General features: G+C 52.5%; 2 protein-coding genes across 4 annotated transcripts in view; both read right to left on the bottom strand.

The window, feature by feature from the left end:
* The window catches only part of SEPTIN3 (septin 3), a 29,109-nt gene extending 24,799 nt beyond the window's left edge, over nt 1-4,310 (bottom strand). Inside the window, exon 1 of the mRNA XM_082420623.1 lies at nt 281-4,310. The gene's annotated coding sequence lies outside the window, so the exon portion shown is untranslated. The remainder of the gene's footprint in view (nt 1-280) is intronic.
* A 470-nt stretch (nt 4,311-4,780) lies between these two features.
* Nucleotides 4,781-18,818, bottom strand: SMIM45 (small integral membrane protein 45). Of its 3 annotated transcripts, none has more exons than XM_082420755.1 (2): nt 12,984-18,818; nt 4,781-10,425 (listed from the first exon to the last, which is right to left on the bottom strand). In XM_082420755.1, the coding sequence occupies exon 2, from the start codon at nt 10,406-10,408 to the stop codon at nt 10,202-10,204; it is 207 nt and encodes a 68-aa protein (XP_082276881.1). In that variant the 5' UTR covers nt 10,409-10,425; nt 12,984-18,818; the 3' UTR covers nt 4,781-10,201. The 3 variants fall into 3 exon arrangements, with proteins under 3 accessions (XP_082276881.1, XP_082276880.1, XP_082276882.1); XM_082420754.1 differs by having other exon boundaries at nt 4,781-10,422; nt 12,984-18,807; XM_082420756.1 differs by lacking the exon at nt 12,984-18,818 and adding an exon at nt 12,045-12,958 and having other exon boundaries at nt 4,781-10,422.
* Between the last annotated feature and the right edge of the window lie 29 nt (nt 18,819-18,847).

Below are 18,847 nucleotides of genomic sequence, written 5' to 3' on the forward strand. Positions count from 1 at the left end.
TCCCTGCAGCCCTGCTTTGGGGCCCTTAGTCACAACCACACATACCTGGGTGCATGCATGTTTACCCTGCACTTAACCACAAACATCTACCCTCAGTGTGTACACACACACACACACACACACACACACACACACACACACACACACAGAGCTGGCCAGAGGACAGAATTTCTGAGATCTATTTGTTCTAACATCCCCAGATCCCTTCCCCTCACTGAGCATCCACCCCCCCATCCATCACTTGGTACTATCCTCCCCCCACCCACAAATACTCACCTACCTTGATCAGAGAACAAGAAAGATCTAGTGTTCTTCAGTCTGGGAAGCTAACTCTAGGGCAGGGCCCTCACCTCCTCCGCGCCCAGATTCGGGCTGTGATGACCAGCTCAGGGATCTCATCTCTCTGGTCCCCTCAGGGGCCTCATCCCTCTGGTCCCCTCAGTCTCCAGGCGGTAGTCCCCAGGCCTAGGGCCCAGCCTTCTCCTGACCTGTACCACCAGCTACATCCACAGCTGGGCTGGGCTGGGCTGTGGGGCAGGGAGGGGCTGGCTTCTCAGCAGTGGGCGTCAGTGAATGGCTGCTCTGAGCCTCTGGAATCCCAAAGGGCCATGGGAGGCTCCTAACGGCCAGGCTGGGCTGCCCTGGACTCAAGGACACGTGGGGTGTGGTGCCCTGCTGCCTGCCCTCCCCAAATCTGCTCTGTCTCCCACAGACTCTGACCCTGGAGAGATGTCTGCGATAAGAATAGGGAGACTCCAAATATGGCCACGCTCCAGTGGTCCCAGAGCCGACCTCACTTCTGCCTTCCCTCTGCATTGCCCCACACCCTGTTTAGTTCTGTGACCCTCAGACCACCTTGGCGACCCATCTGAGGTCTTTCCTGGAGCAAGCTGGAGTTCCTGGAGACTAAAGCAGGGGCTTTCTGCTTCAACATCTATCCCCTGAGCCCGTGCTCCCTCCAGCTGGACCCTGTACTAAGGCCCTGAGCCTGTGAAGATGACCCTCCCCTGGGCCTGAGGAGACCCAGGAGGCCTCCCAGCCTGGCTCTGGCATTGCGGGCTGTCAGCAGACCCTGGCCCTTGGGCTGGCCTGGGTCCCCTCTTCTGCCTCTATCATAGGAATAGTAATAATAATGAAGGTGATAATAATAGCTACCGTTTACTTTTTGAACACTTACTATGTGCCAGGCACTATGTCAGGGCTGGGAAGGAGCCCGCTTCTGCTCAGGAAGATGGGAACGTAAATAGATCCTTACAGTAACTATAATACAGCAGTGACGGTGGGCATCCTCCGAGCACTCACCCTGAGCCAGGAACTAGGCTAAGCATTCTCCTGGCATCTCCTTTCATCTTCGCCTCGTCACAGCGACCAAGCAACTGAATTCTTAATTTTATTTAAATTTAATCTGTGGCTATGATATTGGACAGCACAGTTCTGAAGGGCCTGGATTTTATTCATCTCTGGGTCCCAGGGCCTGGTAAGAATTACCCTCATAAGTTTCTGTAGAATGAATGAATAAAAGGAAAAAATGATTGAATGAATGGTGACTATGTGGACCTAGGAACTTCCCCTCTTCTTATTCATTCTCTCCCCTTCAAGCTTTAGGTTCTCCAACTTGGCTGTGCTCTGGTTACCAGGACAACCTGCTGGAAGTCCTAGTGGGTGGGGGAGGGGATCTGTATGGAGTTCTTCCCCTTCCCTCCTTGCTTTGAGGCCTGAGGACCAGCCTGATTCTAGGAAGAAAAGAGGTGGCTGGGGGAGGGGATAGCACAGCTCTCCCTGGACAGATTGAGCTGAGGGAGCCTTTACTGCCCACCCCCACTGGATTGCATTATCTTTGAGATGCAGAAACCCTGAGCTGAAGTCAGGGGTCGTTACTCGCTGGCTTCTCTCCTCTCTTTGGCCGGTGACTCATTGTGCAACTTCTATCAGATCTCTTGCCCCTCTGGGCCTCAGTTGCCTTTTTAAATAGGGACCAGATGCTTTCATGTGGCTTCTTGAAGGTCTAGAATTCCTCCATCTTGCTCCCTGCCAGGCTGTTAGGGCCTTGAGAGCAGGGAATGGGTCTTGTTCATCTCAGTATTCCTGCTGCCCACCTGCCTGTCTCTGTCCTCCAGTGTTGGGGGCCTGGACGAAACTGTCTGCCTGTTAATTACGGGCTTGGGTTCAGCTGCCCTCTAGTGGCCCAAAGTGGCAATGACCTTCTTGTGTCCTTACACAAGTTTTTTTCCCACCAAAGGAAAGATTGACAGGCCTGAAAGTGGCCTCAAAGGACAGACCTCCACCCAAGCAAAAAATCATTGTGGTGGCCTCCCAGACAAGTGGCACAAGCTCTAGAGTCTCAAACCTGCGTTTCTTACAACTGTGCGATTTTGAATAAGTCACTTTATCTCTGTGAGCTCCAGTTTCTTCATCTGTGAAGTGGGAATTATATCAGTCAAGATGGGTTAAATTATGTTGCAGTAACAAACAATTCCAAGATCGCAGTGACTTATAATAACAACTATTTATTTCTGATTCATGTCTCATGTCCACTGTGGTCTGGGTCCACTGAGGCTCTGTTCCATGTCTCCTTCACTCTGGAACCCTGGCTGATGGAGCAGCCGCCTTCTGGAGCCGTGTTGGTCATTGTGGCAGAGGAAGGAGAGAGTGGTGAATCATATGGTAGCTATTAAATGCTTTGGCCTGGACTTTTCTCATCACAACTCATTGGCAAGAACTAGTTGCAGGAAGGTTAACCCTACCATGTGCAAGAGCTGAAGAGCCAGACATATTTGGCAAGCAGCACTGCCGGCCCACTCCCACGGCTATAAGGATGCAGTGAGACGTGCCAGTGCACTATCCCTCATGCGATGAATTCAATCAACCTTAGCCATTGAAATTACTGCCTTGTAATTCTGATTTCCCCTTTTATTTACCCTCGTGATTTTCTGTGACTTCCACATCAATTCCAACTGTTTACAGCTGCAGATACAGAGAGGGAAATGGACTTGCCAAGTTTCACACAATGAACCCGTAGCTGGACACCCACATCTCCAGGCTCCAAATTCTGAGCTCCCTGCCCCCCCACCTGATGGGGTGGAGGAGAAGGGGCTTTGCCCTCCCAGGGTTCTCTGTAAGGGTGTTGACTGACAGTGTGACGGTCTTTTGAGGGGGCCAGGAGCCGCTGCCCTCCTCCCAGAGCTGGTCTCTCAAGCCTTCCCAAGCCCTGCCCGCTCAGCCAGAGTGGAGAGCCGAGGGGGTAGAACAATGAGAAGCCTGTGCCGCCCTCCGGGGCCAGAGTCCGAACATTGCAGCCATTCCTATGCAGGGACCCTACACATTCCCGCCTCCTGTTTTCCTGTCCTGGGCCCAGCCCGGACATACCCACCGTATCCTGACAGCAACCAGATGGTGGGAAAGGAAAGCTCCCCGGACTCTTCAAAACCTCCCAAAGCATTTTAAAAACCTGCACAAAACCTGACACCCAGAAAGCCTCCTAGCCTCTCTAAAATCTTTGTCTCTAAGCAGATGGGTGGCCCCTGGCAAGACAAAGAGACAGGCCCCACTCATCCGACAAGCTAGCTTTCAGGGAGGCCCTGCCCAGTGCCATGGAGGCTGCAGGCTGAGATAAGAAGATGCCGTCACTCCTCTCCACAGACATGTGAAAAAAAATCACAGCACAAGACTAGGGCTGTAATGGGGAAAGCTGCCGGTGGGGTCAGGGAAGCCTTCCTGGAGGACGTGGCAATTAGCAGGTCATCAGGTTCTCTCCCTGGACCTACGCCTTACTTGAATCACAACTTTCTGGTTGTTCATGCTCCTCTCCCACCACTTACTCGCCAGTATTCTGTGCTGCAACCACACGACACCACTCACAACTCTCAGAAAGGTCTGGGTCCTCCTTAGCCTCCACGGCTTTGCACTTGCTGGCTCCTCTTCCCTTTACAGGGAAAACTCTTATTCAGCCTTCAAAACCCAGATCAGTAGTCATATCCTCCTTGATAAACCCCTTCCCTGGGATTCAGTTCTATTTTCAGTTTCTCACACATACTTCTCTCGCTACGACAGTTGTAATTTGTTTACATCTCCATCTGCCCCCCCAGTTTGTGAGTTCCTTTGATTCAGAGACTATACTGTCATTGTCTTTGCATTCTTGGCGCCAGACCTAGTGCCTGGGGTAGAGCAGGTATGTGACATGCCTCTGCAGGGTTCCGGAGAATAGCTGTATTATGCATGGGATGTATATAGTGCTTTCCTGCCAACTACCTCCTTTGACATTTACCCTAACCCAGCGAGGCAGGCAGGGCAGGAGTGACATAAAAACAACCAGCTCTCTACAAGAATCTGACGTGAGCTGAGCTCAATGCCAGGCACTGACAGAGGACACTTATCTGGGCTTTAATCATCTGTGATTCTCAGTGCCTGGCACACAGAAATGCTTGGTGAACTCAGTTGTGTGTCAGAGCAAGAAACTCGCCCCCCAAAATGCAACGTATTGTTATTTTTTAATATTTATTTATGTATTTATTTATTTGGCTGCGCCGGGTCTTAGCTGGCATGCAGGATCTTCGTGGCCATGTGCGGGATCTTCCTTATGGCGTGAGGGATCCTTTTTTTTTTTTAGTTGTGGCATGTGGGATCTTTAGTTGCGGCATGTGAACTCTTAGTTGCAGCATGTGGGATCTTTTAGTTGTTGCCTGTGGGATCTAGTTCCCTCACCAGTGATCGAACCAGGCCCCCTGCACTGGGAGCATGGAGTCTTAGCCACTGGACCACCAGGGAAGTCCCAAAAAATGCAATTTTTAAAATTATTTATTTATTTATTTATGGCTGCGTTGGGTCTTCATTGCTGTGCGCGTGCTTTCTCTAGTTGCGGAGAGCCAGGGCTACTCTTTGTTGTGGTGCGCGAGCTTCTCATTGCAATGGCTCCTCTTGTGGAGCACAGGCTCTAGGTGCACGGGCTTCAGTAGTTGTGGCGTGCGGGCTCAGTAGTTCTGGCTTGTGGGCTCTAGAGCGCAGGCTCAGTAGTTGTGGCACACGGGCTTAGTTGCTCTGTGGCATGTGGGATCTTCCCGGACCAGGGCTCGAATCCGTGTCCCCTGCATTGGCAGGCGGATTCTTAACCACTGTGCCACCAAGGAAATCCCCCAAATATGCCATTTAAATGGACAGTTTTATAGGATTTACTATTGCCAGGCCCTGACCTCAAGTTGCTCCCAGTACAGTCCTCTGGCATACCCTGGCAGATGGAAAAATCTGGTTCCATGGGCACTGGCCTGTTTCTGTAGGCTCTGCCATCTGGGTCAACCCTGCCCCTTGTAAAAAATGCTGAGGGCACAGTCCACTGTGTTGCTCTTAACACTGAGACATTTTTTTTTTAGTATTTGGAACCAGAAAACTTGTCTTTCATTAACAGTCAATTTCTCCTTCTATCACCTAACAGGAATAAAATGACCTCTTTGTGTTTCCCCTTTCCCTCTGGCTGCCAGGAAGCTCAGAGACAAGTAATAGTATTACAGTAGGAGTCAGAGTCAGAATATTTCCTTTCCACCCCCATGTATGTGGCTCCTTCAGCTAAAACCTTCTTGGGTCCTTTATGGGAGGAGCATGTATAAGTAAACATTTATGTAATAAGCTCTGTGGAGAGCACAGGGAAAGGATCCAGGTTTAAGAGCAGAAGGCGTGGGTGAATCCCTTACCGTCTCTGAGCCTCATGCTCCTCCTTGGCAGCCTGGGGTAGGAGACCCTGCTGCAGCTTTTGGACAGAGCCAGCTTTCCTGCGATGAAGACTGGCCACTGCCCAGGCCTCAGGTAGGGTCACGGTCAACATCCTCCCTGCTGAGGCTGTGAAGCTTGTAACCTTGAACACCTTCACGCTTTAGACCCAGTATGGCCAGAATTTTTATTTTTAAAGAGGAGTCAGAAAAAAGATTTTTACGTGAAATCTCCTGACTTATAAATGTTGCAAATTAATTTGCATTTTTTCAGGAATCCCCTGGCAGTCCAGTGGTTTGGGCTCAGTGCTTTCACTCCCGGGACCCGGGTTCGATCCCTGGTCAGGGAGCTAAGATCCTGCCAGCTGCATGGTGTGGAAAAAAAAAAAAAAAATTGCATTTTTTCAAAGCACTGTGTTGGACAAACCAAACTTGGCTGCTGGCCAGATCTAGTCTGAGGCCTTCCCTGGCTCATCCAGTTAAGCTGAATACATCTCCAATAGGGACTGTCTGGTGTGTTCAAGCTAGGGGTGGGGGAGCAGTTTTCATCATTTCTTCTGAACCCTGCCTTCCTTCCATAATATCCCAAGAGACCTGACAGTAGGACTCAGAGTCAGGTTCTGAGATGACCTGTGCTCAGGTCATGTTGACTGGTCCAGATGGGCCCTGACCCAAGCTGGACCACACACAGGACCCTGCCCCAGCCTTGGGTGATGAGTTTAAAATGGGCGCCTGACCTAGGATGAGCCATGAATCCCACCCCTGAGATATTTGTGCTTGCAGGCAGAGAGAGGCACAGGGTGACTCTCTCTCCACTGGCTGGAGCTGCAAGACATAAAATGCCAGCAGTTGGCTGCTACATTTTCCATGATGGGGGGAATCGGGGTTGGCTAGTGAAGTGGGTACACAGAAGCAGGAATAAAAAATGGTTTGAGGGGCCTTCCCTGGCGGTCCAGTGGTTAAGATTCCATGCTTCCACTGCAGGGGGCACGTGTTCGATCCCTGGTCAGGGAACTAGGATCTCACGGGACACTTGGTGTGGCCAAAAAAAAAAAGAAAAAAGGTATGAGAAAGAATTCTAAGGGGGTCTGAGGGGCTGGTTCTAGTTGTCCTGAGTCCCTGCTACTTTCCTGTCCTACAGGATCGGAACACGCCAGAGTCTTTGTGATAACTTCCCCTTCTTACCCAAGCTAGCGGAGGCGGGGCTTCTGTCCTTCACAGTCATCAGTCCTAACTCATGCACATGGTCCTGATTGGGCCCTTTCCAGTTTCCTGATGAACAAGAGCAGCACCGGGCTCCTCGTCCTGGCCTCCCAGCTCCCTCCCCCATGCCTGACACCTCTACTCACTTGGATTAGCACTGAAGGAACTCGTGAAATCCAGAGCCTCAAAATGAAAGAAGTTCACCCCCTCAGGGAAGGGAGCTCAGAATACATTGGGGCTGGCACTGCCAGAGAAACTGAGGCAGTGTGGGACTGGCTGCCCAGTGGGTGGTGCTGGTTACCCCCATTCTTGTGTGGGGTGATCTGTAAGGCACTGGAAGGGCCCTACCCTCCAATGGGTCCTTACAGAACCCACTCACCTGCTCATCTACCTCCGCCACGCCCTGCCTGCCCTGGAAGTCCATACTCAGAGCACCGATTCACACGCTCACCAAATTCTGAGGGTTCCTATCCACCCTCCCCACCCCAGACTCCCAGTCCCAAACCCAGGTGCTAGTAACCCCCGGGTCACCCCGGGTGGGTCACTTCTCTCCATGCTTGTTTCCTCTTCCGTAAAGCAGTGTCCTCAGTCCCTCTTGGTATTTGCCCAGCATCCCTTCCCGTCCTTTAGGTAACAGCTGCAACCTACCCCAACCCCCTCAGACCATGTGATCAGTAGAGCCAACTCCACCCCTGGCTCCCGGGGTGGGTGCCAGAGCTGCCTGGCAATCAAGGCACCCCCATCCCCTAAGCTCGTAAGCCTTGGGGGCTGACAGGAGCCCACCCCCTGAGGTTTTGCAGGAACAAGATGTGTGCTCTCTCCTGAAATCAAGGCACAAGGGCTGCGTGAGCCTGCGACTGCCAGGGCACCTTTGTACCACGTGGAGAAAATCCACCTGAAGGAAGCCCACAGGGCTTAAGAAGATGGAGAGAGAGAAGGATGGAGAGCTGGAGTGACCCAGGGACATCCTTGAGCCCCAGGGTCCAGCTGAGCCTGAGTCCAGAACCAAACCCTATTATTGCAGCTGTTTTCAGTTTGGTCTCTTGTGCCTGCAAGAGTCCTGGGCGGTAGTGTGGTGGGGAAGCTGCCTGGTGGGGGCGGGGGGAATCTCTGTGAGCTGCAAAATGCTCTGCTGGGTCAGAGGTCAGGGCTGTGAGACTCAGAAACAACAGGGCTGGGCCTAGGGTGAGGCAAGAGAGGTGCCGAGAATTGAATGAGGTGGCCCTCTTGCCTCGCTCTAACCTGGCTCTGCAACACAGCCCCCTGCAATTCCTGGGTTTGCCCCAGGGAGGAAGGGCAGCCTCACCCCTCGAGATGAGAGAAGGCAGCTTTTGCTCTAGCTGACTCCTAAGATGAGGCGTGTGCAAGAGCGAGCCCGGGTCTGGGGCCAGGAGGTCTGGTTCAAATCTCAGCCTGTTGCCCTGTTGCCTTGGCAAGTCCCTATGAAAATGGAATGGTAGCTGCCTCCACGTGTTCTCCGCCTTTCAAGGAGGGGGACTTTTTTCTTTTTTTTTTTTTAATATCTTTATTGGAGTAGAGTTGCTTTACAATGTTGTGTTAGTTTCTGCTGTACAGCAAAGTGAATCAGCTGTATGTAAGGAGTGGGACTTTTTAAATGGACACACAGCCACCCAAGCTCTTCCCAGCCTCCCTTGCAGCTAGGAGTAGCCACGTGACTATGTATTGACCAGTGAGGTGTAAAGGGCAGTAAGAGGTCCAGCCAGCAGGAGTGTCCCTCAAAGGGGCAAGTGGCCCCTTCCACCCTCCCTCCACCCTGCTCCTCGGGATGCCGAAGAGCCCCCTCGGGTGGCACCAACCAGGACAAGAGCCCTGCAGCAAGAGAGGAGCAACTCAGGTCCCCAAACACTGCGTGGAACCGTCCACCAGATCAGCTCTGGACAACCTCCCTACGAACTGTACCGTGAGAAAGAAAAACGTTCTATTTGGTTTAAGGCCCTGCTGTTTTGCATCTCTGTGCCTGAATTTATATCCTAACTGTTTCTCTACCCTGGGGATTCCAGTTTGTTAGGGGGGAGGGCACAAGTGCTACTGGTTTCTAGTGGGTAGAACCCAGAGATGCTCATCACCCTACCACACACAGGACAGCCCCCTTACAAAGAATGATCTGGTCCCAAAAGTCAATAGCGCCACTGCTGAGAAACTGCTCTTTCCTCTTGGAGATTCAGTGTTCCCATCCCCCAAATGGGGGGATATTTAACTATCATGTTTTTTATGAGGACCCAGTGAGATGATAGACATGATCCTACTTTTAGGAAAGGAGACAGTCCTGCAAAGATAGTCATGGAGTCTTTATTATTGAGATAAATTAAGACGGACGCCCCAAAGGAGGGGAGTGAGCAGGTTGCCAATCTATGTCCAAAAAGGAGGCAGTGGTGCCCCACAGAGAAGGAGGGCTCCAGGGTGGTCTTGGGGCCCCTGGTGCAGTGCAGGACCAGAAGGGGAGGGCAGGGGCTCCTGCCAGCGGCCTCAGCCTTGGGAAAAGGAAGGGATAGGGAAGTCCAGCCGAGGGAGGTGGGTGGGAACTTCTGGTGGTCCCCACACTGCCCACAAAGCTCACCCCATCCCCACCACCTCCCATCCTGCCTGGGCCCCCCCCCCTCACACAAACATGCTTCTCCTCCCCTCCGCACGTCTGCCCACTCCCCTCAAATGTTCTCTCTATCACACACACACACACACACACACCTCCTTCCTCTATGGCCTTGCCCCTTGCACACCCCACCACACACACTCATCCATGCCAAGCCCGGGTCCAGAGTGGTAGGGCTGGGCTGGACTAAGTTGACATCCCTCCAAAGGGGGCCCTTTCCTGGGTCAGCTTTGAAGCCTGGCCCATGAAGCTGTAGGGTCGATACCACTGGCTGGAGTGGGGAGCTGAGCATCACCGAGGATCTGGTAGGGAAGTGGGAGATCTGGAGGCTCAGGACAGGCAGGCGCAGCCATGCCTGACGCCGGATGGAGGGGCAGGAGTGCTGGGCAGCACAAAGGCACTGGGGGGCCGTGGGGCGTCCCCGGAGCTGGGGAGGGCAGGTGTGGGGTGAGCTGGCTTGACCCGGAGACCAAGCCCTGGGCCATCAGCAGTGACATCTCAAGGCACCCAGGTGCCCCATCTCCCCACAGCCAGGGTCCTCCCAGAGCCCCTCCTCCTGGGAGGAGCCAGGCTGCGAGGGAGAGCCTGGAGGACCAGGGGTTCTCCTCCCTCTGCCCCGGGGTCTCCAGGCCGGGCGGGACGGAAGAGGGCACCCGGTGCCCACTCCCCACCGCCAACAGAGCCGGTCAACTCAGACCTCGGGGCCCCCGAAGGCCAGGTTGTCGCGAACCATCAGTGTCTTGCGGAGGTCACGGTCCACCAGGGGGCGCTGCATGCGCCACTTGTGCGCCTCCTGCAAACCGGGCTCGAAGTAGTAGATGCAGGCGCCGAAGCCCACCAGGATGAGGACAGAGATGAACAGGTAAACAGGCACGAACCAGTCCAGGAAGTGCGGCATCGCGGCGGCCTTGGCTGCTGAGACACGGTCGGTGACAACCAGCAGAGAGGCTGCTTATCCCACCCACCCTCCCAGAGGGGGACCCGCAGGCTTCACAGTAGGTCAGAGCTTCACCTTACGGATGGGAAGACGGAGACCCTGGAGAGTGGAGGGCAGTGACTCAGCAGCCCCGGCCCCCTGACCAAGCACACAGCTGCCCCCACCACAGGGGCCCACCCAGCTCCTACTCACCCTTCTACAAGGAAGCTTACAGCTGAGGGCTGGCCCTGGCTCAGTCCCTCAACAGTATGTGTGCCCTCAGGCAAGTTGCTTAACCTCTCTGGGCCTCAGCATTGTCCCCTGCAGAAGGGGACGCTAACAGAGCCTTGTGGGGATTCAGTGAGGTGACTGACCCCTCAGGGCACTCAGTAAAGGACAGCTTGGGCCATGCCTCCTCTGAGCCGCCCCTCCCGGCTCTGACTGCATTTGCAGAGGCTGCCACTTGCTAGGCCCCTCACAGATGAGTGGGTCCCCAGCCACCCGTGCATCCTGGCTAGGTGTGGCTTGGTGAAAGCATGGTGAACAACCGCCCATCCCTAGGGGACCTGGTTGATATCAACAAGCTCTGCACAGGCTCCTGAATTCAGGCCCATGCCCCATTTTATAATTATAAGAGTATGGACACAGGTGCCAGCCCCAAAAGACTTGGACATTGGTTTCCACATCCGTAAAATGGGAGTGAAAACAGTATCTAGGTCATAGGGCTGGTGTGACTGTTAAAAGAGTTAATTTGCGTAAAATGCTCAGAACCAGTGCCTGGCGCTTACCAAGTGCTACATAGTAGTTTGTTCTTATTCTCTGGGCCTCAGTTTCCTTATCTGGAAAATGGGCATAGAAGTAGGACCCACTTCTTAGGGTCTCTGTGAATGTTTAACAAGACAATGCCTAAGGAGCATTTAGCAACATGCTGCTTGGTGCAGAATCGGCACTCAGTGAATATCAGCTATTGTTATTTCCAGTGCACCAGAGGTGGGGAAAGCAGGAAAGTGGAAGCTAGCAGGTTTAAGGTGCTTCACAAGTTTTACATACACCCAGCCTCTTTAGAATGGCCCAAAGGTGCCCACATCTGCTCTCTGCCAACCTTGCCAGCCTCATCTCCCACACTACGTGCCATCACAGGGAACCACTTGTCAATCACCTATGTGCATCTGCATGTTATACAGTCTACATCTTTGCATATGCTTTCATTTTCCTTGGAATGTCCTTTGCATTCATCTTCATGTGGCAAACTCCTGTACATGCTTCAAAAGCCACACCACAGGTTATCTCCTCCAGAAATGGAATAAATCAGGGCCCACTTAACCCACCCTCAACCCCTTCCTGAGGTGTGAGAAAGGGGTAAGGTGAGGAGCCCCACTTCTGCCTGTCAGGCAGGGAGACCACAGTCAGAATGCAGTCACAGACCTTACAAAAGGCCTATGGGGTAGGTGTTACTGTCCACATTTTACAGATGAAGAAACTGAGGCCCAGAGAGGTTCACTAACTTGCCCTGAGTTACCCAATTGAGAAGTGACAGAGCTGGACTCCAACCCCCCAGCGATGTCCTGAGGTTTGATGGGGAAAATACCTGAACAGAATGAAATGAGCAAAGGCCCACCTTGTCTTCTAGGGAGGGAAGAAAGGGGATGGATGGAATGACCTCCAGGGCAGGCTGAAGAGAAGCTCCAGCTTTTCAGACCTCTGTCTCCAAGCTCCAGCTCCTCTTGTCCCTCTACTGCCAGGTGGGTCTACGAGGCGGGCTGTGACCCCAGGGGAGGGAGAGATGCTGCCTCCCAGTCCTGCGTCCACCCAGAGCCCCTCCCCTGCCCTCCAGGGTCCCCACTGGCTGTTCTGAAACACAGTGTCTCAAGGTGCCCTATTCTCCTCATGGAGAAATAAAATGAAGAGTGTGCTAATGGCCCAAAGTCAGGATTACAGCAGTGTCCTCCTAACCATCTGCCCTTCTGTAGAGCCAAAGAGAGGGTTCAGAATTGCTTGGTGTGGCCTGCGTTTAGGGGGAGGTGGAGAAGGGGACCTACAAGCAGAAAGGCTGCTCCAAACTAGCCTGACTGAGGCCAAGTGATTCGTGCCCCCTCCCCTGGCCCCACCCAGGACCCCAGCCTCCTTTGAGTTTACACATGAGAATGGGGGACTTGGGCAGAGCAGAAGCCATTTCAGCTGCAATGCTGTGGGCCTGTGGAGCAGTGTTCAGGGTCTCCCAACCTCTCCAGCCCTGTGAACAAAATCCCAGGTATTCTGGGGCAACTGAGGACCCCAGACCTTCTCCTGGCTTCTCAGAGGACTGGCTTAGCTGAAGCAAAACATTCACTGGCCTTCTGTGTGACCTTGGGCCCCTCCTCACCCTCTCTGAACTTCCAGGGTTCCCTGCACAGTGACGGGGTGGGGGCGGGGGCTATCAGATGATCTATAAGGAATTTTCTAGCCCCCATTCCAGCTAAAGTCCCATCCAGGACAGTGTGAGGGTTGCAGAGCCCCTCTCCCTGCCTCCCAAGCACCACTCAATCCCCCACCCCGACCCCCGTGCCCGCAGACCCACCTCAAGCCCTGCAGATGCCTGTTCCGGGGGCTCCGGGCTGAGTGCACAGCCTCGGCCTAAGCAGCTCAGTGTCGGCCCATGGACTCAGTCGCAGCTGCTGTCCCCAGAGATGCTGCCATCTGCAGCCGCCCCGGGTGCTGGAAGCAGAGAAAGGGCGAGGCCAACGCCCCCTACGGGAGACAGAGTTTCTCAGGCCCAGGGGCTCTGACTGGGCCAGGAGGGGGCAGTCCTGGGCTAGCTCCGGCAGCCTGTACCTCTCCCTGCCCATTGGAGACCCTTCTCTCTGCCCCCCACCCTCAGGATAGCGGGAGGTGGGACCTGCCTTAGCCAATCAGCAGTCTGGCAGAGCAAGGGCTTTATCCTCTGTTGCCCTGGCAACCAGCCTTCTCTTCAGGATCCCTTGCACTGTGCACATGGTACAGAGATGACAGGCAGAGCAGGGTTGGATAAATTCGGGACAGATGGGAGCCACCCAGCAGGCTGCTGGACCCCACGGCTACTAGACCTAGAGAGGAAGTGGCCCCTACCAAGATAACTAGGAGGATTTGGAGACTTGTCATTTGAGGGTAGGGAGAGATTGGGGTCCCTGGCACGTGGGTAGGACACAGAAGCAGTGACCAGTAGAGCCAATGAGGGTCATGTGTTATAGAGGGAAGAACCAAGACTGAGATTCTGGACACATTGGTCCACTGTAGCGTAATTTACCATATGCCAGACACTGCTTTCAGTACTTTACATATTTATGTTAACTCATTTATTGGTCATCCAAGGTCACATGGCAAGAGTCTCAGTGCCAGGGTCGGAGCCCTAGCCTGGGCTGCAGGCCCGCTCGCAGGGGCTGCCCTCCTGGTTCTGCCTCACCAGCCCCAGAGGCCCCCTGGCTGGGATACGGCCTGAGAGAGTCGTGGCTCCCAGCCACGGAGCCCTCCCCCCCAGGCCAGGACTGGGCCCTGCATCACTTCATCTGGTCCTCCAGCTGGTTAGCTGTTGAAGCCCACTTTGAGGTTGAGGCAGCTTCGGCTCAGAGACGTGAAGCTGCTTACCCTCTTCTTCTTCAAGGTCACTCAGCTTCTCAGTGACAAAGCCAGGGCATGTGCAGGGGTGGGCTGGAGGTGAGGGTCCACCTCCCAAGCCTGGGTCCTCCCTCCTATGCTATAGACAGAGTGTTTGCAAAGTTTCAGAGGCCCAGTGAGCATTCCATAAACAGCAGTGGTTATCGTCTCAGGAGGAGAGAGCAGCCCCAGAGGCCCACGGGGTGGGGAAGAGTCTTCGAGGAACCATCTCCCTGGGGAGTCCATTCCCAGAAACTGAGGACGGGCAGGTGGCAAAGGCTATGGGTAAAATGGCTTTGGGACTCTGGGTCCCCCACCCCACAGACACCCTGCCATCTGTGGGACCATCTGGGAGTCCTGCGAGTGTCCTCTCCAGCATATGTGGGCCAAGGGGAGTGAGTTTAAGTTTTCAGAGAGATTTTTATTAAGATCTAAGGTACATACAGTAAAATACAAACCTTAAGTGATGAACGTTTACCTGTGTATACACCTTTGCAGCTGCCACCCAGACCATGTCTAGGATATTTTCATCATCCCAGACAGTTCCCTCCTGCCTCTTGCCAGTCAATACCGCCTTCCCAAAGGCACCCACTGATCTGATTTCTGTCGCCATAGATTAGTTTTTCCTGTATTTGTATTTCACATGAATGGAATCTTATGGTATGTGCTCCTTTGTGTCTGACTCCTGTTGCTCAGCACAATGCTTTTCTCTGCACTGACGATGTTGCCTTACCAATGTACCACAGCTTATCTGTTCACCACTGAAGGACATCTGGGGCATTTCCAGTATTGAACTATGATGAGCAAAGCTGGCAAAGTGCCGTTGAACAGTTTGGAGTGGGAGGGCAGAGAGGAGGTGGGGGAGGATGAAAGGGGCACAGAGAAACTTTTGGAGGTAATGGATATGTTCATTATAAATTGATTGTGGTGGTGGCTTCCTGGGTGTATATTTATATCAAAACTTATCAAATTGTACACCTTAAATATGTGTAGCTTATTACGTGTCAATTATACCTTAATAAATCTGTTTTTAAAACTGATAAACAGGGGACTTCCCCGGTGGGGCAGTGGTTAAGAATCTGCCTGTCAGTGCAGGGGACACGGGTTCGATCCCTGGTCCTGGAAGATCCCACATGCCGCGGAGCAACTGAGCCCGTGCTCCACAACTACTGAGCCTACGCTCTAGAGCCCGCGAGCCACAACTACTGGGCCCGCGTGCCACAACTACTGAAGCCTGCGCGCCTAGAGCCCATGCTCTGCAACAAGAGAAGCCACCGCAATGAGAAGCCCGTGCAGCGCAATGAAGAATAGCCACTGCTCGCTGCAACTAGAGAAAGCCCGCACGCAGCAACAAAGACCCAACGCAGCCAAAAATAAATAAATAAATTTATTTTAAAAATTGATCAGCGGCCCTTAGATATTGTTTTAGCCACGTGATTCTTTATTCACACAAAAGTTTATGGGAAGCTCAATATGTAATAGAGATGAAGCCAGAGCTGTTTCTGTTAAATGGTGGGGTGGGGTTTCTGGGCCCTACGTACTCAGCTTCTCCCCTGCCCCTCACGGTGCCCCTGAGGCATCTCCCCAGGGTTTCACAGAAGTCAGTTTGAAAAACACTGGCCCAGAGGGTCTCTGATGGCCCTGCAAGTTCTGGGTGTTGATGATACAAGAACCTCCAGGTCTGGGTCTGGGCTTCTTGCCAATCTCTACACTTCATCACAGTATGGGTCTTATACACAACTATTTTCTATTGCACTACCTATGGGACAAGCACCAACTCACCTGACCCCTCAGCCAACAGTCACCTTCCCAGCAAAGTGTAGCGGGGGCCCCCCAGGGAGCCTTAATGCACCTTCATCTGGGCTCCAGCTGCTTCCCACGCTGGCTCTCACCCACTGTGCTGCCTTTGGTTGTTGTTATCTGCCCATCCACCACCGAAACCTCTGTGCCTGGGTCACAGTGTCCAGCACCAGGCCTGGCCCAAGGCAGGCACTCAGCACAGGCTGATTGAATGGGTCTCAGCTCAGCCCCTCCTGGCACGTGCTGAGCAGGGTCCAATGTCTTTCCTTGACTCTCTAAGGGCCTCAGTCACCTGGCCCTCGATCACCTCTCTAGCTTCACCTCCTCCACTCCTCACGCCACCTGCTTCAGCCACTGGCCTCCTTGCTGCTCCTCAGAAGTGTCAGGAATGCTCCCCACTTGGGGTCTTATCACTTGCTGCTCCTTCTGCCTGAATCCTCTTCTTCACTATATTTATTTATTTATTTAGCATTTTTATTTTTTTCCATTTTATTATTTTTTAACATCTTTATTGGAATATATTTGCTTTACAATGTTGTGTTAGTTTCTGCTGTATAACAAAGTGAATCAGCTATATGTATACATATATCCCCATAACCCCACCCTCTTGCGTCTCCCTCCCACCCTCCCTTCTTCACTATATTTAATTGGCTCCTCTCTCACCGCATGCAGACACCTGCCCAAACATCACCTTCTTTTTTTTTTTAAAGGAATTCCTTTATTTTTATTATTTATTTATTTATTTATTTATTTTTGGCTGTGTTGGGTCTTCGTTTCTGTGCGAGGGCTTTCTCTAGTTGTGGCAAGCGGGGGTCACTCTTCATCGCGGTGCGCGGGCCTCTCACTATCGCGGCCTCTCTTGTTGCGGAGCACAAGCTCCAGACGCGCAGGCTCAGTAGCTGTGGCTCACGGGCCTAGTTGCTCCGCGGCACGTGGGATCTTCCCAGACCAGGGCTCGAACCCGTGTCCCCTGCATTAGCAGGCAGATTCTCAACCACTGCGCCACCAGGGAAGCCCCAAACATCACCTTCTTAGCGAGGCCTCCCCTGACCTAAAGTAGCTCCTCCTACCCATCACGTTCTATCCCCTAGCCCACCTTACTTTATTTTCCTAGTACTTACTCTACCTGACTGTCAGGGAATCCCCTCCATGCCCCGTGCCATGGGGAATCAAAGCACCATCTGTGCTGGGGCAGGGGCTCCCTGAAGCCATGTACTTCCTGCTCTTTCTAAGCAAGGTATAACTAGTTTGGTTCACAGTGAGAAGGATTTAGGTTAGACAGGATGTATGCCTCTTTTCTCCCAGATGTCACAGTAATGAACACACTGTGAGATCACGGTCCTACTCCCCCATCACACTGAGTTGGTCAGTAATGTCTGATTCATCTGTGTTCCCAGGGTGGGGCATTGGGTCTGCCCTAGGAAATGAATGAATGAATCACTGCTGAGAATAAACAAATGGATGTAAATCAATTCATTCATTCAACAAATATTTATTGAGCAACCACTATGTACCAGACACTTTTTAAAGTGCTGGACATACAAACTGACAAAATCGTTGCCCTCATGTATCTTATGCTCTAGTTGGAGAGACAGACAATGAGCAGATAATTATATAACTGATGGGAGAAGCAATCTGCTGTGGGCTCTGAGTCCCTGCAGGTTCTTGCTGGGCATATGCCAAGAAAGCAGGGCTCTGAAAGCTCTTTACCCAGGCCATTTCTAAGGGTTTGTTTTTGCAGCAAGCAACCTTGAGGGTTGGAAAAAGAACAGGAAAAACAAGCAACCGGAAAAAGAACAGGTATGCCTACCACTCACTATAAAAGTGGTGAATTTCTAACCTCTGTGTTCCTCTCCTATAATGCCATCCACGAGGTGTACAGGCAAACATGATGGGTGGGTCCTTTGCAGGGCTTGCGGGACATGGGGAAAATGACACAAACAAAGGTAAAGCCACAGCTACTGCTTTTACCTTGAGTAATAATGTCCTTTGTCCCTTACCCAGGAGTTTCATGTCTTCTGCAGCATCCATGAAAAGGTAACAGACTATTACTAAACAGTAATAAACAGTAACAGTTTATTAGTTTGTAAAATCTCAGGTGCTGCCCAGTTCTAGTCAATATGTGAAGTGCTATTGAGAAAACTGAGCAGAAAAGGGGAGAGAGGGATTATGGGAGGGCTTGCTATTTTAGATAGGGTCGTTAAGAAAGTCCCCTCTGATGGGGTGACATTGCAGCAGAAACATGAATAAAGTGAGGAAACAAGCCATGTGACTATTTGGGAGGAGAGCATTTCAGCCAGAGGGAACCACAGGGCTGGGGGTCCTAGAGCCGTTGTTAGAGGGAGAAGGGCAGAAGATGAGGCCAGAGAGACTGTCAGGGGCCAGAACCCACAGAGCCTCAAAGGCCCTGTAAGGCATTTGCAATGTACCTGAGTGAGAGGAGAACTATCGGTGGGTTTTGGCCAGGGAAGTGGCCTGCTCTGATTTCTCTTTTTAAAGGATGACTCCGATTGCTGTGTGGAGAATAGCCAGTAGCCCTGGAGACCAGGGTGGAAGCAGGGAGCCAGTGAGAAGGCTCTTACAGTAGACCTGGTGAGAGATGAGAGTGGCTTCTCCTGGTGGTGGGGTGGAGGTGGAGAGAAATGGTCGGCTTCTTGCATTTTAAGAATAGAACCCACAGGCTTGCTTACGGATTGATTGTGAGGTGCGGGGAAGGGGAGCCAAGAATGACCCAAGATTTTGTTCTGAGCCGCTGCAAGGACGGAGTCAACTGAGATGGAGAAGATGTGTGAGGGACAGGTTTGGAAGGAATCAAGAGCACCTTGAATGAGCACGAATGAATGAAAATGAATAACTGAATCACCAAATAGCTTCTTTCTCCCAGTCGTGAAATCAAAATCTTGAACCGCAGGCAGCAGCACCCTATGTGCCTAGAGCCAGCGGTGGAACCTCCCCTCGGAAAAGGCGGTAGTGGTTCCTTTAAGAAGGCCCTGCCCCGCCCCCCACGAAGTC

This window comes from Balaenoptera physalus (assembly GCF_965194825.1).
Source record: "Balaenoptera physalus genome assembly, chromosome: 13".
Classification (NCBI taxonomy): Eukaryota; Metazoa; Chordata; class Mammalia; order Artiodactyla; family Balaenopteridae; genus Balaenoptera; species Balaenoptera physalus.

Coding starts and splice junctions, on each gene's coding strand:
- SMIM45 (XM_082420755.1), bottom strand. CDS start 10,408: ATGCCGCACTTCCTGGACTGGTTCGTGCCTGTTTACCTGTTCATCTCT.